At 44.3% G+C, this 26,989-nt stretch overlaps 1 protein-coding gene across 3 annotated transcripts; it reads left to right on the top strand.

The window, feature by feature from the left end:
• Positions 1-2,871: 2,871 nt before the first annotated feature.
• ATP6V0A4 (ATPase H+ transporting V0 subunit a4) lies at positions 2,872-24,884 on the top strand. Of its 3 annotated transcripts, XM_015867176.3 has the most exons (21): positions 2,872-3,325; positions 5,181-5,388; positions 5,889-5,967; positions 6,429-6,523; positions 6,843-6,968; positions 7,885-7,979; positions 8,125-8,251; positions 8,756-8,838; positions 12,475-12,568; positions 12,643-12,855; positions 13,301-13,451; positions 14,194-14,333; positions 14,450-14,607; positions 15,001-15,094; positions 16,223-16,341; positions 16,958-17,174; positions 18,515-18,622; positions 20,337-20,462; positions 21,388-21,505; positions 23,479-23,650; positions 24,447-24,884. In XM_015867176.3, the coding sequence occupies exons 2-21, from the start codon at positions 5,272-5,274 to the stop codon at positions 24,538-24,540; spliced, it is 2,526 nt and encodes an 841-aa protein (XP_015722662.2). In that variant the 5' UTR covers positions 2,872-3,325; positions 5,181-5,271; the 3' UTR covers positions 24,541-24,884. The 3 variants fall into 3 exon arrangements, 2 of the variants coding, with proteins under 2 accessions (XP_015722662.2, XP_085397302.1); XR_001556162.3 differs by lacking the exon at positions 21,388-21,505; XM_085541176.1 differs by lacking the exons at positions 2,872-3,325; positions 5,181-5,388; positions 5,889-5,967; ... (2 more) ...; positions 7,885-7,979; positions 8,756-8,838 and having other exon boundaries at positions 8,154-8,251.
• The last annotated feature ends 2,105 nt before the right edge of the window (positions 24,885-26,989 follow it).

Below are 26,989 nucleotides of genomic sequence, written 5' to 3'. Positions count from 1 at the left end.
TTCAGTGATTTTTGGATAGGTCTGGAAATGAAGGCTTAGCTTGATAAGTTCAGTCACAACGAGAGCCCTAGGAAATCATCTCCTGACACAGATTTGGATTTGTTTCATTTCTTATTTCATACTTCAGTGCTGTGACTGTCCACAGAGTGATAAGGCTCCCCAAAGCTTTCCCTCACTTGCTTCCTATGCTCTCGTGTACATACACTTCTCAAGATATGCCTTTACTTTACTTACTTTATTATGTACTTCTACTCCTCTCCCCTTGGAGACTTTTGCACAGTGCATAGGGCTGCTGGTCTGCTTTCCAAATCACAATGCGCACTAAATATATGTGGAAGAATTTAACTGTCAGGGTGATGGAGCACTTGAACACATTGCCCAGAGGGGCTGTGTAGTCTCCTTCTATGGAGACACTCAAGACTTGTTTACTATGGAGTTATTCAAGACCTGTGCAAGCTATCATAGGGTACCTGCTTTGGCAGAGAGTTGGACACGATGATCTCTTGTGATTCCTTCCAACCCCTGCGATATTCTGTGATTCTATGCTTGTTATTCTGTGCCACAGAGAGAGCTTCAGAGTGAAGTTTCTTTGCTGAACATGATTATACCCTTGGCACATCACCACTGGGTGTGGTTCTCAGGGAGTTACTACCTTTATCACTCATACACATATCCTCACTCTGTCTGTAAATACATTTTCTGTTTGTATATGCAGCATGTTTATATTGGGTGTTCCAAGTGAAATCTTGTTGCTACTGTAACCCCAGTGTCTCCCTGATGTGACCAATAACTCAGGGCAAAAACACACAACCTGTGATCACAGCAGAGCAGATAGATCATTTCTTAGTACGTAAATGGTGCAAGGACAAATCCCTTCTTTCTGTGAGACCCTTGAGACCAGCTTAACTTCACCCTACTCTGGCTTCTTCATACCCATGGGGTCGGCACAGAGCTGCATCAGGGGAGCAACAGGTTCTATACCACAAAGTGGTTGGGCACTGGAAAAGGTTCCTCGGGGCATCAGGTATGGCCCTGACCTGCTGGATTTCAAGAGGCATTTAGATAGCACTCAGACATATGTCTGATTTTTGAGTGGTGCTGTGTGGACCCACAAGTTGGACTCTAATGATACTTGTGGGTCCCTTCTTTGATTCTACCTAAGATGCTACCTTGGTTGGCTAGGTAGGTAGCTTGGGTGAAAGAAAGCTCACAAATTAACCACCTGCATAGCCACACAGAGCCTCCTGCATGATGTTGCTAAGCACGAAGAGATAATGTCTGAGATGCTGATCTCGGAGACACTTACGGCTGCATGAAATTCTCCTGGCAGCTGAAAATTATGACATCCCCACTGTAACCTGTTCGGGATCTCCCTTAGTTTTACATGTGGACAGACTGAAGTTGAGGGCTGGTTGGCACTTCCCAGCTGCCAATTCACAACCTGTGGGAGGAATCATGGTACAATCAGCCAAAGAGTAGACTTGGTGGTAAGTGCAGATCTATCTTTCATGCTTGCTTTGTAGACAGCAGAATCTCCAGGCACAATTCTAGAAAAGAGGAGTATTGGGACTGCATGGTACTGTGGGCTGAGCTCTCTCCCCAGTGGTCTTCATGAAGCTTTCAAAATATGGCTTCAGAGGGCTTATAAACTTAAACAGATGAATTCAATCCCAGTAATGTTTCCATTTGAGAGAGGGTTGTTCTGGTTACCATCTTCATTGACATGAAGAAAGGCTATCCCAGCTAAAACAATTTGCGAACAGCAGTGTTAAATGATGGAACAGGACAAATGAGGGGAAAAAAAGTCCAAACCACCAGATTTTTATTATTTAAATGAAAGAAGGGGATCTGCTTTCTGTAGGAACAGAGAAAAACAACTGCAGCAACTTGCACAGCTGTACCCTTTGTGCTTCTCAGCCCTGGCTGGTGTTGCTATCAGATAAATGCTGAGCCCATGGCCCCACTGTGCCCCTGTACTGTCCCAAGAGCAGCTGCCCTCAGCCAGCCTGGCAGCCAGGAAAGGCAACAAGCCCACTGCTGGGGCCGGAGCCTCCCCTGGCTCTTGTGCCTCTGACCGGCATCCACTGCTCTGCCTGCTGCCAGTGGTAATAATCTGGTCTCCAATAATGAGATTATTATCAAATAATGTTCATACTTCTCAGTGCCAAAGGCATGAAATAGGAGATACTTTCTGCTTCTCTCCTCTGCATGCAAAGAGGGGGGAAAGAGTAGGAGACTGTGAGACTGTGAGACTGTGAGGAGAGCTTTATCCCTGTGCCCTGTGTTCTATCGCTGCTCAGCCAGCCGGGTCGCATGACCAGGGTAGTACAGCTTGCTCTGATAGGTTTTATATGTTCATTTTGGGTCACTCAGCTTGAGGCAGCATGTTTCAGAAACCAGCACGAGCCATCTCCCAGCCGCTGGCCGAGTGGGCAGGGCCACTCCTTGCTGCTTTAGAATGGAAAGCTCTGTGCTACAAAACTCGCTATTGTTCCCAGCCAGCAGAATTGTTCCATTGGACACTCTGTACCCTGCTTGTGTCAGGGCTGCTGGGAACCTACAGAAGCCTGGCTGAGAGAAAACATTGCTTTAAAGGACACTTTGCAACTTAGGCGTAGCCATGCATTTCCTTTGAGCAGGATTCCCTATGGATGTTGTACTTAGCAGTGACACGACCACCCTTATTTAATGGGATGAAGCCATCAGCTGTGCCACTGGATTGGGAAGAGCAGCACTTCTCTCCAGAACAGGAGAAAGGCTGTAAAGCCATCTTTCTCCTGCATGCAGCACTCAGTATTCCCAGCAGTGAGAATCCTGTTCCTTCTCTCCTTGCTGCCCCTATCTAATAGAGCACTTCTGGCACAGCCCCTTGCACTTGTGTTCCTCTCTTCTTTGAGGAAACACAGCAAGAAATAACACAGCAGTTTTTCCACCTCCCTGATCGCAAACGCTGCGCCCAGCACTGCAAATCACCTGTTATTGGTCTATAGATCCCAGCGTGCAGCAGGTTTCAAAGGCTCTGGCTCGTTTTCAGGCACCGTGTGTTGTTAGTCCCAACACACATGGGGAGGTGGGGACCCAGCCAGAAAGCACCGGGTCTGGGCCACCCCAGGCCATGAGAAGCCTTCCCTTCTCTGGTCCAGACCAGCACAGAGCTCAGCAGGAACAACCTGCTGCTCCCAGCTGAGCCCCGTAGCCACAGCCATCCACGGGACACAGGGACAAGGGTGCAGTGCAGCACCTTCACGACACACAGCAGTGTGCCTGCAGCCTGGCGTGCATTCATGCCCCGTAACATCGCTGGAAAAGAGCAAGCAGAGGAAACGTGAGTGACTTTCTGTTAACTGTTATCTTGCCAAAGCAAAAAGCAGTTGGGGTGGGGAATGATGAGAGAGGCGTATCTGAGAGCGGCTCTTTGGAAAGCTCCCTGTACCCACAGGGTGGAGGGAGAGTGCTCTGCCATCCTCCAAACTGGAGGAAATAGGCTGAAAAGAGCATTCTTTTCTTATTTGCCTTTTACCTCTTTCATTCTAAATCAAGAGTGGTTGAACCTTGGAATCTTTCCCTGACTGATCACAAAAGAGAAGTAGCTCAAATTAAAACATTTCAGATATAGGTTTGAGTTTTGATAGTTCAGTTCTAAAGAGTTAATGTTTTCTCAGTGGAAGTTAACAGCCAGTTTATATTCTCTTCATGCTTTTCAGCCTAAAAGAAGTTAAGGTGGGAAACATTTTGATGATCTTTTCAATTACTTGAAAATCAGAGCTATGGAATTGTTGATGTTGAGTGAATAGTGTGGGTGTGGGTGCAGCTTTGGGGTCTTTTTCCTGTGAAAATTCCATTTTGTTGGAAATGCCAAGGCATTTTCAATAGTTATTCCCTTATTCGACCCACTGCAGCTGGCACAAGACAAGTTTTATTTTAACTGTTTGTTTTGTATACCTTATTTTCAACACCTTAAATCACGTAGCGAATGAATGGAGTAAGACAAGGAAAACTCGCAGGGCAGTTGAGCAAACACAGACTGGTGACTATGGTGCTCCTCTTAGCCTCTAACACCCTACAAAGTGCTTTAATGTGTTTAAGACCTTCCTGCATTATATAAAAAAATATAATTATAACCCACACAAAACTGTAAGGAAGGAAGGTTGAAAGAGAGGTTGAGATAACTTGGCTTCCTATCCCTGTCAACAAGTACAAGTGAAGTTGTGTTGGGATTTTTGTTTGCTATGTGGAAGATGTATGTTTGCTATTTAGAAGATGTATGTTTGCTACTGAATTCTCAAAATTAAATGCATGCATGAAGTGTAGCTACTTGCATGTTTTTCTTTGGGCAATAATAATTACTGTGTTTGTGCAAGTAAATTAGTTAATTTTGTGCAAGAATGACTACAGGCAATATGTATGTTCAAGCTACCTGAGGTAAATAATGGGAAGCATAGAGGAGAAAGGAACTAATGTGAAATGCATGGTATGTCGTTTTTCTCATTTTGAGAACAGTCCCTTATGGGGAGAAAATGTTTTTTCAGTCTTAAAGTTTGTTTTAATTTAAATAAAGTGCTCCTCCCCACTCTCATATAACACGCTCCAGACGTTTTTGCGATGCTATGTTCACACCACCAGTTCCAGTGATAGAAACCAGTTTGGCATCTTTCTAATTGCAGTATAACTGCAAGGTGCCGTTAATGAGTCTTTTGCTCTGCATTCTGGTAGACAAAGAGAAACTGAACCCTTCACAAGGGTCTGAGTACAGCGGTCTGAAGCATTTTTGGCCCAGCAGAGAACAAGGCCCAGTATTTGATTAGTATCTGCTTTAGGAGACTGGTGGCTCCCCTCCTCCATGCTGCATCCAGCACCCTGTTATCCATCCCTGTGCTGGTGGGATGCAGCTTTGTGTGCCTGAGGAGTCTCCTGTTTTCAGCAGTAGAAGAAACCTTTATGAAGGATGTGCTGGGCAGCATTGTGTTAGCCTCCAGCCCTGAGAAGCTGTGGATACCCCCTCCCTGGGGATGTTCAAGGCCAGGCTGGATAGGGCCCTAACCTACCTTGATCTAGTGCCTGATATATTGGTTGATAACCCTACGTGTGGCAGAGGGATTGCAACTAGATAATCTTTGAGGTCTCTTCAAACCAAGCCATTCTATTGATACTATGATTCAGTGATCCCAATGTTCCCACAGCACTCGGCACCTTCTGTACCTCCCTGGGTGAGGAAGAACACACAGCAGCTGAGGCCCCCACGGACGCTTGGGCAAGAGGAGGCCAGCCAAAATGGCCTCTGTCTTTCGGAGCGAGGAGATGAGCCTGATGCAGCTCTTCCTGCAAGTGGAGGCTGCCTACTGCTGCGTGGCCGAGCTTGGAGAACTGGGCCTGGTCCAGTTCAGAGATGTGAGTGGTGCCTGGTAGGCAGGCTGGTTGTTCTCCAGGATGTGCACTTGGGGAAAGAAGTGGTGAATGTCACCCCTGCAGAGCAGTCAAAGAGCCCATGGGGAGACCATGAACACACACAGATGATCAGAAAGTCAGGTGTCATGCTGGTGGATGGGTTGACATTTGGACTAGATGAACTTGGAGGTCTTTTCCAACATCAATGATTCTCTGATTTTATGAGGCAGCACCCACCCCCCATTCCCACCCAGTGAACTGCACACCCTCTGCACACCCTTAGGACCGCAACTTCCACCAGCAGAGAATGTGGGACTCTCTATGAGAGCTCACTAGACTGGTGAAGCCATGATGCCCTAATACACAGAAATAGTACTGCCTTGCCATTAAGAGCCTTTAAGACATCCTCCTGCACCAGAGGCATTTGTTCTCTGCTGATGTTTAAAATGAGTGCGGTGGTGCTCAGCCTTCACCCTCAGGCCTGTTTTTCCTCCTGTCTTCAGCTGAATGCGAACGTGAACAGCTTCCAGAGAAAGTTTGTGAATGAAGTGAGAAGGTGTGAATCCTTGGAGAGGATTCTGCGTAAGTAAACGCTTGTCAAAGGCAGCCAGCCCTCCAGCAACTGGCAGTGTGGGATTTATGTCTGTGTTAAGTGCTCACACACCGTGAAGCAGGACTAGAGGCAAAATGGTGGTATTTTCATCTGAGACCCTGAAAGTATTTTTCCTGCATCAGCTAATTAACACTTCACCCCGCATAGGCTATAAATTTTTGCCCCTGTTTTGAGAACAGTTAACGAAACTGAAAGGAGGATAATTAGCACGTGTAAAACCAGAATAATCATCTGAGGTGCTGGGCATAAGTCTCAGTCCAGGCAACCTGTCTCCTAACACTGTGCTGTGCTTCAAGCTGGGGGAAAATGGTTAACACACAAACAGCATTGTGATGCCTTGGTCCTGATAGCGGGCTTAGCAGCAGCTGGTGACCAGGGTGATGAAGCAGCGATGACCCTGTATCAAGATAGATGTGTCCTCTCCTTGCAGGTTTTCTGGAAAACGAAATGGAAGATGTTGTGGAGATAGTCAAACTAGAGAAGCACACAGAGACCCCCCTGCCTCGGGAAATGATTGATATGGAGGTACACCTACCCACTTACCTGCCTGTGCTTTGAGAGGGGGAATTCTGGCTTTAATGCCTGAACAGGACAAAGCATACAACAGGGAATGTGGCAATGGGAAAATGAGTCATTGACCATAATTATTATCTTTCTGCGAACTCAGTGCTTACTAAAAAGGCTTATTGAATAGTTCTATATTCCCTTGTTGGGGAAATAAATAAATAAATAAATAAATAAGAAGAAGAAACAACAAACTATTGTTCAAGATTTAATATCAGCCTGGTAACGGTACACTGGGCTGCTTCTGAGCTCTTTATGGATGCTCTTGGCTCCTAAACAGACAGTGCTGGAGAAACTTGAGGCTGAGCTGCTGGAAGCCAACCAGAATCAGCAAACTCTGAAGCAGAACTTCCTTGAGCTGACGGAACTCAAGCATCTGCTGAAGAAAACTCAGGACTTCTTTGAGGTGAGAGACCTCTTTGCTCTTCCCATAGAGGTGTGGATTCCTAAAAGTGTGGACACTTTGATATGTTCTGTGTTGCTGTTTTTGGCTTTTAAGCAAATCGCAGTGATCTTCAATACAAATCAGTGAGACGTGTAGTTCGGTCTGAAAGTAATGCCTCCTATTTATTTCTGTGAAAATTACAACAGATATAAAGAACACAATAACATTATTTGATAGAGCAAATTCTCAGCTACAAAACACTGTTTTCCAACACAGGCAGTAGCTGCACATTTTCAGTGGCTATGGAGAAGATCCATAGTGACACGCTGTCACTGCCACCACTGCTGATGTGCATCACCCACTGCCTCACTGTGTTCACGTCCACTGTTTGGTCTCCCATTAATGTTCAGCAAGTGTCAGTGGGTGCCATTTTTTCCTCTTGGAGTAATTGGAGCTGCCCAGGGAGGTTGTGGATGCCCGATCCTTGGAGGTGTTCAAGACCAGGTTGGACAGGGCTCTGGGCAACCTGATCTAGTAAAGGTGTATGTTTGGTGGCCCTGCTAGGCCACTGCATGATCCTTGAGGTCCCTTCCAACCCGGGTCATTCTGTGATTCTGTGATTCTGTAATTCAGTGACTTAACTTTTCTTCATAGGCATTTCGGTGTCAGATGTCATTTTGCCAGACTGCCCCTCTGCTGCCATCTGTCACACAGCTACAGAATGTAATGGAATATTGGTGGGAAGGTTCAGCATCCACTACCATCCCACCAACCTCCACCTCTAACGTTGTGGGCCAAAAAAATAAAATAGGAGGCATTACTTTCAGAGAGGAGGAGGGGAAGATTCAGGGGGAACACAAAACATGCCAGGAGAAAGATATGAGAATAGTTTTCAAATGGCAAACTTAGAGTTGTTTATAAAATGGATATTTTCCAGGCAGAAACCAATCTGCCAGATGATTTCTTCAGTGAAGACACATCTGGCCTGCTGGAGCTGAGGACCACCCCTTCTGCTGCGGCTGCCAAGCTGGGGTGTGTATTGGTGACAACCCCTCTGGATCAGGCCTCCCACCCACACTGCACTGAAAGAGATTGCAAATCTGAATGTGCTACAGCTCCTAGAAGTCTTAGGATGGGCTTGTAATTTATTTATCTATCATCTTTTAACTCTTCTTAGATTCACAGCAGGGGTTATAAAGAGGGAAAGGATGATAACCTTTGAGCGTTTGCTGTGGCGAGCCTGCAGGGGAAACATATATCTGAGGTACACTGAGATGGATACCCCACTGGAGGACCCTGTGACGGTGGGTACCCTCTTGCTTCCACTCCTCCCTGCCTCTGCACATGCCTGTGGCCTGCAGAAACCAAAACAGTACCCTGGCTGTGCTGCAATGCTTGAGGGCAGCCTGTAGAGGAAAGTAGGAGAGCCTGAGGGTGAGAGGTTTATTTGCTGCCACTTTCCACTTGTGCCATCGCTGAGGTTGTTTCTCTGCCCTGCCTGTCTAAGATGAGCCCTAGCGAGGGGGGGTGGCTGTGTTACGGGGGCCACCAGGGCAGTGGGCTATGACCACACAGGGTCAACTCCCACAGTGGCTTCAGAGTGAGCCTCGTGCCCCACACCTCCTGTCCCTGCCCCTCTGCCCCTTGGCTGGTCCCTGAAACAGCATATGGGGGAAACACTGCTGCTGAAAAACTAGGGCTGGGGGAAAAGAAAACAAACTGAAGAGGCAACCTTAGGGAAACAGCACCTTCTCTGCACCTGATCCTTTGCCACGAGTGCTTTAAATTCTGCTTGAATTGCATTGCAGAGAGAAGAGGTGAAAAAGAATGTGTTCATTATCTTCTATCAGGGAGAGCAGCTCAAACAAAAAATCAAGAAGATTTGTGACGGGTAAGCAGCTGGGCAGGACTCACACGGAGGTTTTTGCTGGTTGGTGTGGGCTGGCAGGGCTGGGAGCTGTCAGCAGAGCCAGTGAACTCCCTCCTGCTTCTCGCTTCTGCTGCTCTTAATCCGAAGAGATATACATCACCTTGACGCCTGGAAATCGAAATTCTAAATTTTCCAAGGTGACTTAGAGAGAGATAGTAGGAACTCTGATTGTGGGATTCTTAACTTGGCGTATCTTAAAAGGGGAGAGCTTTTTAAGAAATACTCAGCATCCTTACCCTGAAAACCAGGGGCCAAAGCAGCTCCCGCAGCCCAGGCACTCAGAACATGCTAATTCCCAAGCTGCAAGCTGCTCTCAAACCTTCCTGCACTTCAGCATGAAAAGATGATGCTGTAGTTTACTCACTCTCCTTTCCAAGACCTCTGGGCAATATCCGTGTAATCAGAGACAGAGCCCAGAAGAGAAATGAAAGCTTCATACAGCATGACTTGTTTCCACCCCATCGAGCACCTTGAAAGGATAATTCAGGTTGAATATTTTGTTACTCTTTCATAACACTGGTGAGCGATGGGCTTTGTTGCAGTGTAAATCAGAATTGATGAGGGGATCTGTCGGCTGTCACAGGATCCGTCCAAGACATAAACCCAAGGCCTAGCAGGGCAGCCAAGTGCCTACAGCCTGCAGAAGCTCACGGGGAAGGAGCTAACAATTGCTCTTGCCCAGCTTCTGCCCTCAGGAAGGCCTTTCCTTGCCTCCTGGGTTCGTTCAGAGCATCAGGAGCACTGACTTCGCTCCAAATCAGTCTCATGTCCACCTCCAATGAAAAAGCAGCTACAGGGGCCTGGAGAGTTCAGGGAGACTCAGCCTCTCCTATGTGATCCTGAACCTCAGAAAAGGAGGGAGTTTTGCCCTCCCCACTGCGCAGGATTAGCCTGCTGCCTGCCATCTTTGAGAACAGGCCATATGATGCCTGTCAGCATTTTTGTTGCTGATTGAACCCAGAATCTTCCAAATGGGAAGCACAGCCCTCCGCAGCAGGGTGCTGGCAGCGTGGGCAGATCCTTGCACAACGTGGCCACAACATGCCAACTTGCTGTCATGAGCTGGATGTGGTGGTAGCTTCGCAAAGAGGAACTTAGACCAGTTTCTCTCAGCTTTTCTAACTGAAAGGAAATGTACACCCCTAAGAGCAGGGAGGTTCTATCAAGGAGATGGGTGAAGTTCAGGTTAGATGTAAAAGGAATGGTTCTGCACCAGAGGGCGGTGGGCATGGAACAGAATGCCCAGGGCAGTGGGCACAGCCCTGAGCTGCCAGAATTCAAGGAGCACTGGGACAATGCTCTCAGACATAGGGTCTGATTTTTGGGTGGTGCTGTGTGGAGACAAGGGTTGGACATGATGATCCTCATGGGACCCTTCCATGTTGGGATATTCTGTGATTCTATGATTCTCTGAATAGAAATTCACAGGGATGCCCTTTGCAGCACTACCATGCTGGTTTTCATTTACTGCCACCAAACCAGGCTACACTTGAAATCCTCCTTTATGCCTTTTCTTCCTATTTTCCAATTTTTTGCTTGCTAATATACCTGTATATATGTCTTGCTGAGTTTAAGCTTTTAAAATATATCTATTCCATGCCTCTCCATTTCTGCTCCGTGACCATCAGCCATCCCTGATACACAGGTCGAGACATTTTGGCCTGGCTCATCTTTAAGGCAGGGTTAATAATACCTAAAGCAGACGGCCGTGTCATTCCAGCCTCTGCAGGACATTTCTGCTTAGCACTAAGTCATTGTTCATGACAGATAAACACCCTGCAGAAACTACAGGACTGATAGAAGCCAGTCTCCTGCAAGGTAGGCTAAGATTTGTTTGCAAAGCGGTGTGCCTCAGGTTACGCCTGTAGTGTCTGCTTGACTCTAATTGGTAACATTAGTCTGCCAATTTCACGAGCATTAAGTCCATGCACAGATTTATTAGTGGAAGGTCTAGAGGAGAAGGGAGGAGGAAAATGTAAGAAATTTTCTTTTCCTCCTTTTCTTGCAGCTGCCTCAGTGCTCGTGTGAATACTAAACTAGATTTATCAGTCTAAGGATTCCCTGCTGAATTCTCCAGGAGCTTTCAGAGATGTCTGTGCCATTAGGGCAAACCTGATACTCGGTATGCAAAATGGCTGTTAAAAGATCAAAGCAACACTGCCGCAGTAACATTACTGGGAATGGTGAACTCCACAGCATGGAGGTATAAGCTTTCAAGTTTGATTAAAAATCCTTATTAAAGATGAACTAAGAGCTGTGAAGAAGGAGAAGATGGGAATAATTAGCAGGGGTGAATAACCTTTGGAAAGGAGTGCCAGGTGTTGGGTGAGCAAAGCTTCAGTCCTGGAAGTGGAGTGGAAGGGTGTGTGCTGTCATTGCATGCAGCTCTGGGCTTATCTCTAGGAAACTTCTTTGAGTTTTGTTCAATTTGCTACTGTCCTCACTTGCGTGTGTGCTGGAACTGACCTCGGAGAGCAGGTGGTGATGTATTCTGTGCTCAGATGAAGCCAGAAGCAATGCATATCTGTACAAAGAGCATGCATGTTTTTGTCTCCATAACAGAGGTAACTCCAATGACCCTGTTCTATCTCCTTCCATTTGCCACACTTGCACAAAGGCTGCCTTCTGTGACCCTCTCTCAGCACAGTCCCGCTGCAGGACCGCAGTGCTCTTACATTAGCATACTAGGGGTGGTCATGTTGCATACCATAGGTGAAATAGTACACAACACCTGCATGGAGACAAGACCTCACTCACACAAAGGGAGCCCACACCAGTCCTTATTATACCTTGCTAAACCAGCTGCATCTCCCCAACGTGGTCTTGGAGATAAGCTTACAAAAGCACCTATCCTCGCAAGCTGTCTGGCGATACAGACGGACCGGGATTCAAGAGCCAGCCTCATGGCCATCCTCCTTTTGTTTTATCCTGCACACAGGATTTACTCACACAGACTGCATGCACGAAGGGCGTTTGCCTGCTGTGAAATAGGAGTTTGGCTCTGCCTTCCCCCAGTGACTGAGGGAGGGTAGTGCAAGGCATTGACCCGGGATTGTTCCAGCCTCAGTGCAAGAGGGACATCTGTTGGCTGCTCTGTTAATAGGGCTACCTCTGCCTGCGTTATGTTTTCTTGCCTCCTCGTAGGCCAAGAAACTCCCACGGGCTTTTAAGCATGGTATCCTTTCAGTATCCAAAGGAGGGCTGTAAGAACAGACTCTTTAGCAGGTCTGTTGTGAAAGGACGAGGGGAAATGGTTACAAACTAAAAGAGGAGAGATTTAGGCTGGATTTAAGGTATGAGTTTTTTACTGGAACTGCTCAGAGAGGTGGTGGATGGTCCCTGGAAACACTCAAGGTTAGGCTGGAGAGATTCTGAGCATCTGATCAAGCTGCGTGTGTCCCCATTCAGTGCAGGGGAGTCAGGCTAGATAACATGTAATGGTTCCTTCCAACTCAAACAATTCTACTATTGTGGTTATTAGGGAGATAGATGATGTTAGTGCAGAGCACTGCTGTGTAATAACACATACCTTGTAGCAGCTGAGAGAGATAATGAGATAAATGGTCTGTCTTCTCTTGTCTCTCTTCCCATGGCTAGATTTCGTGCCACAGTGTATCCCTGTCCAGAGTCTGCCACTGAGCGCCGAGAAATGCTTGATGGAGTGAACACAAGGATTGAGGATTTAAACACAGTAAGTGTTTACAACATAATAGACCATACTACCTGCTGCTTCCCATCTTCAGCACTGCCTGTGCTGTGTTACAGGTGATAACCCAAACTGAGTCTCACCGCCAGCGGCTGCTGCATGAGGCAGCAGCCAACATGTGGTCCTGGGAGATCAAGGTAAAGAAAATCAAGGCCATCTACCACATCCTGAATTGCTGTAACATTGATGTCACCCAGCAGTGTGTCATTGCAGAGATCTGGTTCCCAGTAGCTGATGCTGGCAGGATAAAAAGAGCACTCCATCAGGGAATGGTAAGAGACAAGTGCCCTCACCCAAATCACACTGCTCATATGTTGAGCATATGTTCAGGCTTCTGTCTGCTACTGTGATGCTGGACTCCATTTTCTGTTTGTGTGGTTTTTTAAAATCATTTTTAAATTAATTTTTCTGTTCTTTAATTAAAGTTGAGGTTGTTGCATGATTGCTTGGCCTCAGGGAATTTAAGGTCAGCACTAAATCTTAGCAGGTTTCTGATCGACCCACAGGAGCCAGCAGTGCTGACAGCTTCCACTGAACAAATCAATAGCATAGAAATTGGGAAAATCTGGGTACGAGAAAAAGGGTTAAGACATAACTCTTGAGTCCAACATTCATGTTGTTGCCTGTGCATGTCTGAACAAAGACTTTGGTGCTGCAGCACCAGTTCCTCCCTTGTAGCCACCCTGACTGTGCTTACTCTTGTCACTGGGTTTGCAGGAGAGAAGTGGCTCTACCATCGCCCCTATCCTGACCACCATACACACCAGGATGGCACCACCCACCTTCAACAGGACTAACAAGTTCACAGCTGGATTTCAGAACATTGTGGATGCATACGGTGTGGGCAACTACAGGGAGATGAACCCAGGTGAGAAACACTTGGCTACCTGTGCCAGGCTTGCCAAAGCCAAAGTGAAGGCTTTGAGTTCTGTCACCAGGCTAAAATGCAATTAGAAATGTGAACGGTATTTTTCACTGGCAAAAATTGGTCCTGCCCGGTGTGCAAGCATGGATTTTCCAAGGTATAGAATTTGGCCCCTAAGTCTCCAGTGGTTTCTTCCAGCAGGAAGAATGAATGGTACAAATGGAAGAATGGTGAGGTGGCAGCCCTAAGGAAAAGAGTAACCTCACAGGAAAATGAATTAAGCTTATTGTGTTGAGGCAAAGAAGCCAAAAGCACCTGAGAAAAGTGTGCAACAACTGTAGAGAATTCCAGGGAAACCATCGAGAATGAAGAGAAACTCAGACAGGAGAGTCTATGGGAGTGAACTGAATAAACTTAGTCTGTTTAATCACAGAAGACTGAGAAACATGACAGTAACCTTCAAATGAATTTTTCTGTTACAAAGAAGGATGCAACTGTCTGCACATTATGGCTTTTTTTAAATGGTGGGCCAAAATGAAGGCTAAAACTGCATGGAAGGTGAAGTTGGAAAGACTTTCTAGTGGGAAAGCTAGTTCTGCAGTAGATGTGGTTGGTGAATAGAGGAGAGATTAAGGATTTCTTAAGGACAGCAGCTGTGCAGGATGGCTTGGTGGGGAGAGCTGCTTCTCAGATGAGTTCCTCTTCTTTAGGAGGAGCTGAGCTTATAATGTTTTCCTTTCTGCAGCTCCTTACACTATCATTACCTTCCCCTTCCTTTTTGCGGTGATGTTTGGGGACTGTGGCCATGGTGCTGTCATGCTGGGCTTTGCTCTCTGGATGGTCATTAATGAGGAGAGCCTCCTGGCCCAGAAGAGCAATAATGAGGCAAGTACCAGCAAGCTGATGGACCGAATCAGCCTGGAAAAAGGCTTGTTGATCCATTTGATAAAAGGGGTGTCCAACATGTGTATGTTTACCAGTGCTGCCTCCTTCCCCTGCAGATCTGGAACACTTTTTTCAGTGGGCGCTATCTGATCCTGCTCATGGGCATATTTTCCATGTATACTGGCTTCATCTACAATGACTGCTTCTCCAAATCATTCAACATCTTCGGCTCTTCCTGGCACATTGTCCCCATGTTTAAAAATAACACTTGGAAGTAAGTGGCTAAATGTGGGAAAGAAGTGAAAAGACACCAAACTGAGCACATAAGCTTGAAAAGACAGTGACAGTGAATCAGAGGTTTTGTCTGGCACATGCAGATAAACTCACCATTGAAATGGAGAGGTAGTACCCCTGGGAACAAGCCTGCTTGTTCAGACACTGATGTCAGGGGCTTATGCATAGAGAATTATCAGGGTGGTGGAAGACTGTCATTGTGTAGGACCCAATTCTGCACACACATGCACACAAACTCAGGGTAACAGTTCAGAGAAATATTGGAGTTGGTAGGAGGTGTAATGTGGTAGTTCTCAGCACATCACATGTAAATATACTATAGGTTTAAATGGTGAAATTAAGCTGCAAAAGTTATTTCACTTTTCTCTTGTAGTAAGGAAGTGCTTCTCGACAACACAGTGCTGCAGTTGGATCCGGCAGTCCCAGGGGTCTACTCTGGAAATCCATACCCATTTGGAATAGATCCAGTAATTACATTAAATTGCTCTAAGATCATTCGGATTTCATTCCTGTTTCTATACATTAGGTACATCTGTAGCTTCCCGCTGTCTCTCCTGAAGCCATGTTCTTCACTTCTTGCTCTTTGCCTATTTACACATTGGTAGTGATGCTTGTCCGATCCCCTGCAGGGGGGCTGCCACCCACCAGATTAGGCTGCCCATAGTCCCATCTAACCTGACCTTGAAAGCCAGGTTGTTTCTCTTATTTCCCTTTTCTTTCTCTGTTCTCTCTTTACCACATACTAAAATGCAGTTGGTAACCTCAGGCTTTCCCATTTCAACTTTAATATTAGCCATTTAACCTCTGCTCTGCTGGATGCGCTCTCATGTCTGTCGGTCACACAAAGACGCATGGGCTTCCCATGGTTTATGGAGGAACTGACCTTGCTGTAACTTTTTCACAAATCCAGCTGTGAAGCTCAGCCCACGATGCGGGCAGTGCAGTTCAGGAAGTCATGTCAGAGGCAGGTGAATTTTCTGTAAATCTCTCAGACACCTAATTTAGGTTAATCATGGCTAGTCCCTCTTTCAACCTGGCTGCTGCTCGTTTGAGAGGCTGGAAGCATTGAAGGTGGGGGAGGAACAACAGAGAGACAGGCAATAATCTGGTCTCCATGGCCAGTGAGTTGAAAAGAGCTTCATTTTTGTTTTCAAAGAAAAGTTAGAACATGCTGTGTTCTTATTTCTCTGGTGAATGCTGAACAAATTCCTCTAGCAACAGGAGGAGTCTTCTCGTGTTTCTTCCCCCACTGATGGTGATGTCTAATCCTAGAAGCAAGGAATGACACTGAAAATGGCAAGGATTTGTTACTAGCCTTGGCATCAATTTCTGGAGGAATGAAATGAGGTTAATACATTGTTTTCACTCCCTGGTAACTTCCTCTGTTAAATGAAAATTAAGCATTACACCTTTTAGATGAGGAGTTTGGCAGAGTGAGATGCATTATAAATAACATCTAGATTTCTGTTGCCTAGTCTTCTTACTAGTACAGGTAGGAGTAAATTGATGTAATTAAAAGAATGACTTCCACAAATCTGTTATTGAAACATAACCTGAAAATCTTATTCTGTCTCTCTTTGCACCTTTTCCCAAAGATCTGGAACATTGCATCGAACAAGCTCACTTTTCTGAACTCCTACAAGATGAAGATGTCAGTTGTGATTGGGATTGTGCATATGATTTTTGGGGTGATACTCAGTCTCTTTAACCACATGTAAGTCTGTTTCTGATACCTTGCGCTGTGTGTACATCTCTTCCTTCTGACTCAGTGGGCCTTTGGTTAGGATCCGTGTATGTGCATGTCTATTCCTCTCCCTCTGTATTCTACAACAAAATGGAGAATTGGAAGTAGGGTGGAGGGATTGAAACCACTATCTTGAGAAACTCTCCATAGATCGAAGGTTTGTAGTGATCAAAAGGATAGAAAGTGTTTGAAGATGAGAGAACTGCGCAGAATTGCCTTCTACACCTTGTTCTGACTTTCCTCAGCTTACAATGCTTCGTAAATTTGCTTTTTTCTATTTTTTTTTCCTTTTTTGAAAATAGTTTTTTATTTAAATACGTTAATCTTTTGAGATGCTCAGACACGGATGGGTTGAGCACAAGAACCTGAAGATAATAAGTATGGAAAAGGTTTTGTATTTTAATACTGGCTTTCATTCATAGGTACTGCCATTAAAGAGTCCTTTTTATCTGGTAACAGTAGTATGTTTCTAATGTGATTTTCCCAGGACTAGATAGTATACACACACAAGCAAATTTGTCATGCTTGGGTCCAACTTCATACTAATACTGTATTAACTGTAGCTATTTTTTCTTGTCCTTTCCAGTTACTTCAAGAAATACATAAACATTATCCTGCAGTTCATTCCAGAGATGATCTTCATTATATGTCTCTTTGGCTACCTTGTCTTCATGATTATTTTCAAATGGTGTCATTTTGATGTCCACTCATCACAGAGCGCACCGAGCATTCTCATCCACTTCATCAATATGTTTCTGTTTAATTACAGTGATGCTTCTAATGCTCCACTATATCTGCACCAGGTATGCAGCAAGAAGACTGAATCCACTGCAGCTTCTTGTGAATTTGCAGTGGATGTATGGAGGGTGGGCACAAAAATGGGGGAAATACTCAGAGCCTCAACTACAAGGGCCAGTTACAGAGGAGAAGTTTGTTCTTCTGATATTCTTGTTGGCCTTGTAGACGGGTAGGAGAGTGAAACTATCAGAGCTGCAGAGGAAACCTCATTGTTAGTGTCATCCTTGCTAAGATGATGATACGATTTAAAATACTTCGGGGAAAAAAAGAATAAAAAGTTGAATAGACAGTCAATGCTCACTATTGCAGAAGTGCTGTCATGGAGTTTTGATACATCCTGGAGATAAAACAAATGTCTCCTTTCCTTGATGATCTATTCTTTTTTTTTCTTCTCTGGGAAACATGAAAACTGTGTTTTCAGCTAAAAAAAAAATAGAAATAACCTGAGGATTTGTGGCAGCTTTTTTTTTCAAAAGTACCTTCTCTGGGGAGTTCACTTAAAAAACAACAAACAAAACACCCACCACTACCACCACACACACATATGCACAAGAACAACCCACACAGAGAAGACAAAAAAGCCTCCACTGAGAGAAAACTTCTTTTAAAGTTATCTCTTGTTGCTCCAAACAGGGAGCTAGTAACTCTGCATAAGTCCTCTGCATAGTCTGAATGCAATGACTGTATGAAAGCAGCCATTAAGTGACCAGGGGACTGAGCCATCTTTAAAAAAAAATAAGATGTAAAAGTTGTAGGTTTGTGTTGTGTCATATTGATTTGGTTTTAGAGTACAAACGTTTACGTTAGGACAGAAATAGGAGTGGCACATTGCAACAAGGACACCTTCTACTGATATACTGGTGGGGGCAATGTTTTATCAAAGATATGGGAATTTCATTCCCTTCTGGAGTTGGAAATCAGATCCTGGATTCTCTGCTCTCCATGGGAAGACTTGAATGGCTTGGCCCTTACAGCAGTATTTTTGCTTTGATCAGAGCAAGGCAGACTCATTACCTCACCCAGTGGTTAGGATACTCACTTGGGCCATTGGTGAGCCAGGTTCAAGTACGTAACATTGGGTTTTGGCAAATTCCACTTTTTCAATTACATGAAAGCTTTTCATCTCCAATTCTCCAACCATCTCCAGCTGGCAGCGTTTTTTGGAGCTTTAAGCAGCATATATTTATTTTCATATAATCATATGCAGAGGAGACTCAACCAATTTGAGTAGTGTATCCATTAAGTAAAACAAAATCATTTTATAGTATCAAGTTTCTTACCATAAATTCAGTTGGCTAAAGGAAGTAAAAATGACATTTTGTTCTTCTGTTTTCTTTTCTTTTAGAGAGAAGTGCAGAGTTTTCTGGTCATATTTGCTCTGATTGCTGTTCCCTGGATGCTGCTAATTAAACCTTTCATCCTCCGAGCCAACCACCAGAAAGCACAACGCATGGTGAGAGATGTGGGCCATGAAAGGGGGTTCAGGATGTCAAAGGCAAAGCTGAGGCATCAGACCTCCAGAAGTGTTTGTAGTGAACTAATTTTGCTTTCTTCTTATCTCAGACATTCTCCATAAATTTCAGACAGTGTTTTAAAGAATGGACATTTGACTGAGCCATCTAAATAGGAAGCAGGAGCTTTTGCTCAGAAGGCTATACTTTTTTTTATTGGGAGAAGAGTGACACCAAGATCTTCCAAATGTAATATCCAAAACTAGAGGAGTTTTAGAAGGATTGAAGGACCAGAAAAGCCAATAAGAGGGCAAAGGCCTGCATGCCTCACTCACAAACCAGGCTGGCTGCTCTCTACGATCAGGGCATCTTTGACAACCTTGTTCTCTGAGAGACCAACATTACTTATAGAAAAGGCTTTATTTAAAAGCTATTCATAAATGCTTTATCCCTGTGTGACTGCCTTCCCATTAACAAAGCCCTCCTTCCCCTGGGCTCTGAGGTTCACCCAGCTCCTTAGTATGTAATTGCAGCAGCTGCAGTCTCTGGGTTGCTCATTAATTCTCTCCTTTATTACGCTAACAGGACTTTACTTGTCTGTCAGGATTTACTTCTCTTTATAGTGGGAAGTAGTGCCTGGAGTACCTTTTATAGGGCACAGATGTTTCTATTGGAAGAAAGAGATTCCAGTTGTGCTATGCGACCTTTCCAACTCAGTCACTTCTGACCTATAACTGAAAGGCAGGTCCCTGGGAGACATTTGCAGCCTTGCTGCTGCACTGCAATTCCTTGTTTTGTCATTCTTCTGGGATTTCAATGAAAGCTTGACATAGCTGACTCCAGCTCCTGCTTTTATGCTAGCAACATCTGACAGCTTTTCCCCACCTCCTATGCTGCCCCTCTATTTCTATTCCTGATTTTCATATGTTAGCTGTCTGATCACATCTTACATTTACCCAGATTTATATGTTTACAACAGTCTGTTCTCTCTGCTGACATTCAGGTAAACCAAAGATAAAGCAGATGTGACAAAGATTACTTCTGTGGTAGGAAACAATGTGTTATCATGAGACTTTGCCCATGAAACCCATTGGAAGCTATAAAGAATGACAAAGCAGAACCTGACAGAAACTGTGAAGTCAGTATTTTGTTATGCTGCATAATAGGACTATTATAGGCATACGATGTAGGGCTATTCTTATGCTGTCATCTCTGAGATGAGGCTTTCATTGATTCAAAATGAACCTAGAGTTCTGCATTGTACTTCTTACTGTATCTGAGTACCTTTGTGACCTTCCTTAAGTCATCCGATCCTTTCAGGCTCATTTTCCCTTTCACTTTATGATAGTATCTTTGGTTTGTAGCTATATAACTGAAAAGATCAGCCTTAATATGCCTTGATTTTCTCATTTACCAAAAGTGATGGTTCTTTGATTTGTGAGCATTAAAAGATGTATTGTGACACAAGAAAGTAGCTCTAAATTATTTAGGGTCACTGAAAAATGCTCTAGAATGGAAATTTTTACTATTGCTTCTAGCCATTCAGTAGGAATACTCTGTTTTTGTGGTCAATGATAACAGACTGCTGTTGAAATTGTATTCATACTCATGATACAGTTCTTCACATGTTACCTGTCAAGAGATTAGTGATGAAGTTCTGTGCCATGGTCTGCTTTAGCATGGTATAAAAACCACATTACATTTTGTTTCTGAAAGATTCGGTCTCAGGCTCACCCAGGAAACACTGTGGGAGAAAATGAAGTAGATGCCCCAGAGACCAATCACACCAAGAAAGCTTCCCAGGCAGACCATGGTGGGGGTCACGATGATGATGAAGAAGAGGTAAGAAAATGCAAACAGAAGGAATTATTCAATCAGTAGTATGAGACACAAAGCCAAACAGAAGGTTTTTTGCAGAGTTGCCAGCCCTTCTTTTTAACAAGCTACTAAGACATTCTGTTGCAACAGTTTGTATTTCCAAACAGAGTAGGCTCTGAATTTTAATAGAAGAAACTCCTTTAAATTTTTCCTTATGTTTTGTCTGGTGAGGGTAGGCATTCTTGCAAACCTCGAGCTTTCATTTCCCCAGGGAGTTGTTTCACTTCCACATTGCACCCAGAGAAGGTCAAGGCTTCCTCAAGAGTCAGCAGTTTTTCCTTCTTTTAAATTGCAAAGAAGCACTTAAAAGTTGGCAGCCTGCAGTGTTGGCTAAGGAGAAAAATCTTTCTTTGGCATGTACTGTCAAGGGCTTCTGCAATATGCAGCAACACTAAAAAAAAAGTGACAAAAGTGTTTGTAACAGTTTGAAGTACCAGCAATATTGGGTGTGCATATGGCTGAATGAGAAGGGAATCTTCACAGTCTTAGAAGAATTGCTTATTCAGTGATATCTCCCACAAGGCATATGCCAATACACAGATAGCCTGGAAACACCTACTTTATATAAGAATTTCTGCCTCTGTAGGAAATCATGAAGACTGGGAGCAATTGGGTTCCCATCTTACTCCAGATTTGAAGTTATAAAACTGGAATATGAGCTGTTTTCTGAGCATTTGTTTTTCACTAGAACTGTATTTCCTCGGAGGAGAATGTATGGAAAGGACATAGATAATTGACATGTTTCAGTGTAGACTTTTCCTTTGGATAACATCTTTTTGTTGCTCACGAAATAGTAGGGAAATGGAGGAATATGAACAGTCTTTGGTGGAATGTTCATAGGGAAATGCTGAAGTAAGAAAAAAAATTGTTTGGTTTTCTGTTGTTTTAGTTCAACTTTGGAGACACATTTGTCCACCAAGCTATCCATACCATTGAATACTGCCTTGGCTGCATTTCCAACACAGCATCCTACCTGCGGCTCTGGGCGCTGAGCTTAGCCCACGCACGTGAGTGACGACCTGTTAGCTACCTCACCAGCGATTCCATGCTGACCATTGAATTGCTGAAGCAATTATCATGGTGTTTGATTACTGCTGAGATTTCCCCACTAAATCAAAGTTCTCCTGGTAGATGTTTGCAACTCAGAGTATTTTTCTTCAGATAAATCCAAGTGTTTTGTGATGGACTTAGCTGTTTTTTAGTGGTGATTCCCAAAGGCTGATGTCAGGGACCTCCTCACTGCATTTCCTAGCCAGGGTCCATTTTCCATGCTATTCCTTAGCTGTACGTCTGGAAGAGTCCTCATGGCATGAGGCTGTGAAGGAGGTGCAACCCAAAGGGGTGCTCCTGTCCAGAAAGGTAATTTCAGTATTGGTACTATAGCTGCACATGCCAGGGGGCACTTGCTGTAGCCTTATGTTATGCAGATGAATGACAAAAACTTGTAAAAGATCATTCGTTATTGTTCAGAAAAAGACAAAGTTTCAGTTCAAGCACTCTTGGATGTTTCCTTCTTCACTAGGATTTTTTTCCAGCAATGTATAGTGGAACCTCATATGTCATGGAAAACGCACTTACGTCTCCATGTCTTTTATCTTGATTTAAGATAAAAACAAATTCCCAAATACTAGAAATTCTCTCTGGCTGCAATTTCAACTACTCTAATTTTTGTGAAATGTTTTTTGTTAATATTGCTGTGCTACCTCTGGCTAGGAGTTGTGCTTGTCCTGAAGAGCTGGGTACATACATAGAAGGACAAAACAGAAGGGAGGGCATACACCATGGATTGATGGAGTAAGCAGTAGTTCTTGGCACAGAAATAAATGTAGCAGAAGTTGAATGGAATCTAACATGCATAAGATTCGCATAGAGGACAGGTATCTAAATGAAATAAACCAACTAAAGAGCAAAGATAAGGGTGGTCATAAGCATTGTGTCAAAAATCTGCCTGGAAATTCATTATGTTCCTTTGCAGCCTTGTAAAAGGGTATTGAAAGGAGTATTTTTCCTGAGGGCATGAGTTACAAAGAGATCCCTCACATATGTTGTTGCCTAAAATAACAGGTTATTGAATTTATAGTCTGGATATGGCCTGAGAACCTCATCATGGAATGACTGATGAAATGGAAAACAAGGCTGTACTGGTGGCTGGAGTATCTGGATGGAGAAGAGCTGGTCTAAGTCCTTTCTTTGCCTGTATCAGAAAAGAAAAATTTCTTGGTTCTGAATCAATCCTGGGTAACTGGAGTAACTAGGTTAAGAATACCAGGTCCTGATGGCCAAGCACATCAGATACACCAGTAATGTGAATGTTGATGTACAGTTGTGTAGGAAAAAAAAATCTTTAAGAAGCATGCTGGCTACCTAAACATTTAAAACAGCCTGCTTTGGCTTGGGTGAGACCAACCAATTGTCTTTTCGTTGTTTTTTTTCCCCCATCACAGCTTCCTTGTGACACTCCAGGAGAAATGGTCTGGGGACCAAATGGGAATTACTTGTCTCTGTGTCCTGTGGGTCTTTGCTGGCATCAATCAGTACAGCTTGAAACCTCATCTGCAAATGTATTGACTATGTCAATAGATCACTTTCACTGGGATTTAGCAGCAAGCAGTTCTGTAAGGCTCTGCATAGAGCTCAGCTGTCATGTTAAAGATGTGCAAATTAAATTGATGACTTTATTGTATCAGGGTAACAATGGACCTGGTAATGTGCTTGTGTGGTCTTGGGGACATAAAGCCAAGCCAAAACAGCACACTTATCTTCCAACACAGCGAAGAGGAGCAATGGAAAATAACCTGCATGCATTTTCCTTCCCCTCTCATCAAGGAGGGGAATGTGGCCATGCACAACCACTATCTACTAACTAACAGGGTTGACATTTTAAGCCACCTCACCTAGATAGGAGAAATGGAACGCAGCGAGTGCTGTGTCTGTCCATGGCTGTTTCTCAGCACTGTTTTCTTGTCATTTCCTTTTGCAGAATTGTCAGAAGTTCTCTGGACGATGGTAATGCACAATGGTTTAAGCAACAGCAGCTGGGTAGGCCTCATTGTGGTCTTCATCATCTTTGCTGCTTTTGCAGTGCTGACGGTAGCCATCCTGCTCGTCATGGAGGGTTTGTCGGCCTTTCTGCATGCCTTACGCCTGCACTGGTAGGTTGTGTTTTCTGCTGGTGCTTTTCCACAAGCTCTCCCTGGGAGGGATGGGGCTGTAGGAACAGCGGTGGCCGCACCAACTGTGCCATGTTGACTCACACGTGTTTGGACACCCATGACCAACAGAGAGGGAGGTCTTGCCTGGAAGGGAGGTCAGAGCTCCCTGCTACATTTCTGGGCTGCACTGTGAAGTGACCCATCCTTGTGAAGCTATGAGGGCGGTGGGCACATATAGCAAATGGAAGCCTTCAGCTTTTCCCGGTTAATGAGCAGTGCCTCCTAGGCCACCTTCACCTGCATGATAACATGTAAAGCAAGACCAAAGTAACAAACTCTCCCTCACCATCACTAAAACTTGGCACCCTCCATGAGCCTGATCTGTGGCCACCATAGCAAACTGTGGTGGAGTTGCTTGTTATTGTGCAAGGAGGGTGAGAAGTATGCTAGTCAGCACTGCGCTGCTTTCACACCATAGATCCCAGCTCCAGCATGTGGCTATCCTACTTTCAGAGCTGCTAGAAGTTTAGCAAGCATACAAAGTCCTGCCAGCTGATCTCTTGAGGAGCATTTCCAGGTTGACGTAAGGAAAGTCAGAGCTAATGAGTGCTGAGTTGCTCCCCAGGGCTGTCTGTGTCTCCCAATTGGCACTGGAAGGAGACTACATTCTTGTCTTGGAAACCACCAGCTCTCATGGCCTTCCTTTTTCCACCAGTACTATGTTTTGGCCTCTCAACTGTATGCAGGTGCTGTTTACTCGAAGTGGCACTGATGTTTCTCTCTGCTTCCTCCCCAGGGTGGAGTTCCAGAACAAATTCTATGTGGGAGCTGGGTACAAATTTTCTCCATTCTCCTTCAAACACATCATAGATGGCACTACAGAAGAGTAAAGCCAGTGAATTGATTCTTCATTTCTTCAACCAGGCCCTGCTTCCTGGCCACTATTTGTCCACAGAGTTGGTTATATTCAGTGATATAGAATGGGACATCATAGCCCTTGAAAGATTAGCTGTATATGGAAATGTCCTAGGTCCATTCCCACTGATAACACAGATGCTGCATTAGCTGGGCTGGCAGGACCCTGAGCTACATATCTTTACTGATGTCTTTGCCAAGTACCTGGTCCTCAGCATTTAATTAGATCAGCTGCCCACTGCTTGGTTAAAAGGAAGTGATCCACTTTTTTTTTTTTTTAATTAAATTGGTTATTAATAATCAACTTGTATGTGTTTTGTTTCACTTGTCTTTGTGGCTTATTTCTCTACGAGAAAAGTATGTTTCAGCAGTTGTTTGAATCTGTGGTTGACCATTTCACAACTATTAATTCTCTTATAAGATTGCTGCCCTTCATTGCACAAACAATGCAAAACAGCTCACGTACAGACGATACTGAAAGCAGGCAATTTTCTACATGCTTTACTACAAGAACCCTCCTATTATCTGATTTGCTCCATCTCTTGACAGAGTGAGATTATAGAAGTTTGCACACATCATCATGTAACAAAAGAGTTGGTTTTGAGCTGAAAAAAATCTCACCAAAGAGTGAGCTAGTTTCCACACTGACAGCCAATTTATTTCTTCCTGTGGACTTGTTTCACACTAGAAACTTAAAGTGACTCCTCCTGTGCTGTATTTTTCAATACAGGTTGCTGAAACAGATTGTGTAGTAATGACAATGAACAGAGAGAAGAGGGAAATCAATACAGTTGAGATGAATTCACAGTGTTGATGTACCATGATCTTTTCTAAATAATCATGAACTGCCAGTTTTTCAAATTGAATATTGTTAATCAAGACAGGCTATTTTTTTTTTCAAGCATGGAGAATGTAAAATCCCAACGTGGAACATGGAATGTTTTGGACACGGAATGTTTTACTTCCCTCCAGAGAGGTTTTGGGTTCCCCATCCCTGAAGGCACATGAGGCTGGGCTGGACAGAGCCCTGGGCAGCCTGATCTGCTGGGTGACAGCTTTGCCCATGACAGAGGGTGGACACTGCTTGGGTTTTAAGCTCCCTTCCAATCCAAGCCATTCTATGATTATATGATCTCTGATACTCATCTCCTCTTAGGAACCCTGTCTGTTGTGGGTTCCCTGCAGCACGTGCAGCGGAGCAGTTTTCATGGGCCATTAGACTGCAGTGGTCGGCCTTCAGAGTCACCTTCCAGCTGTACTGACAGAGGACAACACACACCCCCAGGCAAGGAGGTTGTTCCTGTTTTTCTCTTGAGTTGCCAAGAAACTGTAGTTGCATTGAAGACTGGCTGCCAACAGTCAGGAACACTTTTCTTTCTAGCAGCATCTTAGATTTGGAGCTGGAGTTCAAGCTGAAAGAAGGAAGGGTGGGTGCAAGTGTGTGTCTGTAGTTCACATGGCCTCACAGCTCTGGCTCTTCAGGAATGGGTAACTTGTGGTTCATGTCACTCCAGCTGGTCTCACAGAGGCTCAGTGTCTGGACATCACCTTTGTTGATGTCCTCACTCCAACCTAACTCATTCATTCCTATTCTGTAGAGGTCTGAAAGAAAAGCTGTTTTGAAGCAAGAAAGGCCAAGCTAGTTTGATGCGTTATCAAACAGATAGAAGTTTGCATTATGAAACAGTGGGGGAATTTTCTGCACAAGTGCGTATTTTATCCTTACTGCACCTTTCCACAGGATTGCAGTGTAACTGAGAAGGTGATTACCTGAAACCATTGCCTGAAACAGAATACCTATTCCTTTTTGAGCTTCTTAGTGTCTCAGGCTTATATTTAAAGCAAGAAAAACAAGTTATCCCATGAATGCTGCAGGTGTCAAAATTGTCCGTTGTTTACTGTACTGAACAGTGATTGTTGTGGTGAGGTGGGGGAGGGCTGGCTAACAGCAATAGAACTAGAGGTGATGGGCTCAAGTTGTGTCAGGGGAAGTTCAGATTGTCTATTAGGTGCAGCCTCTGATGCATGGACTCAGATGTGAGTGATCTAAATCATTTATTACAAGTTTACAAGCTCTGTAAAGTCACTGTACAGTCTTTGTATTCCCACAATTAGGAATTTTGGTATTTAGGTATTTTGGGGCACAGCAGTGACTGCCCATTCCCCAGTGGAGCTTTTAGGCTGAATGAGATCAGATTTTCTAGTTGGTGCTGTGAACATGGCCACCAGATGTAGTCAGTTCCAGAAGAGATTGCCATTACAAACTGGTTGACCTTGGTACAACACCTCGTTGTCTTTGTTTGGACTTTACCCATTGATAGAAGTGTGACTTCCAGACACTTTACTGGGAATTTTTAACCTAAGAAGAAGTGTTGCCTCTGAATCCATTGCTGGGAAGGTGTTTATTTCTGAGGGCTGATGACA

This window comes from Coturnix japonica, chromosome 1 (genome assembly GCF_054131305.1).
Source record: "Coturnix japonica strain WE chromosome 1, WE-NBRP24, whole genome shotgun sequence".
NCBI lineage: Eukaryota > Metazoa > Chordata > Aves > Galliformes > Phasianidae > Coturnix > Coturnix japonica.
This window is presented reverse-complemented; position numbering and strand designations above follow the sequence as displayed.

Excerpts from the sequence above, each read along its gene's own strand:
- ATP6V0A4 (XM_015867176.3), top strand. The coding sequence starts at position 5,272 with ATGGCCTCTGTCTTTCGGAGCGAGGAGATGAGCCTGATGCAGCTCTTC. Across the intron at positions 6,524-6,842 it reads GGGAAATGATTGATATGGAG|ACAGTGCTGGAGAAACTTGA; the intron begins GTACACCTACCC and ends GCTCCTAAACAG. Across the intron at positions 8,839-12,474 it reads ATCAAGAAGATTTGTGACGG|ATTTCGTGCCACAGTGTATC; the intron begins GTAAGCAGCTGG and ends TCCCATGGCTAG.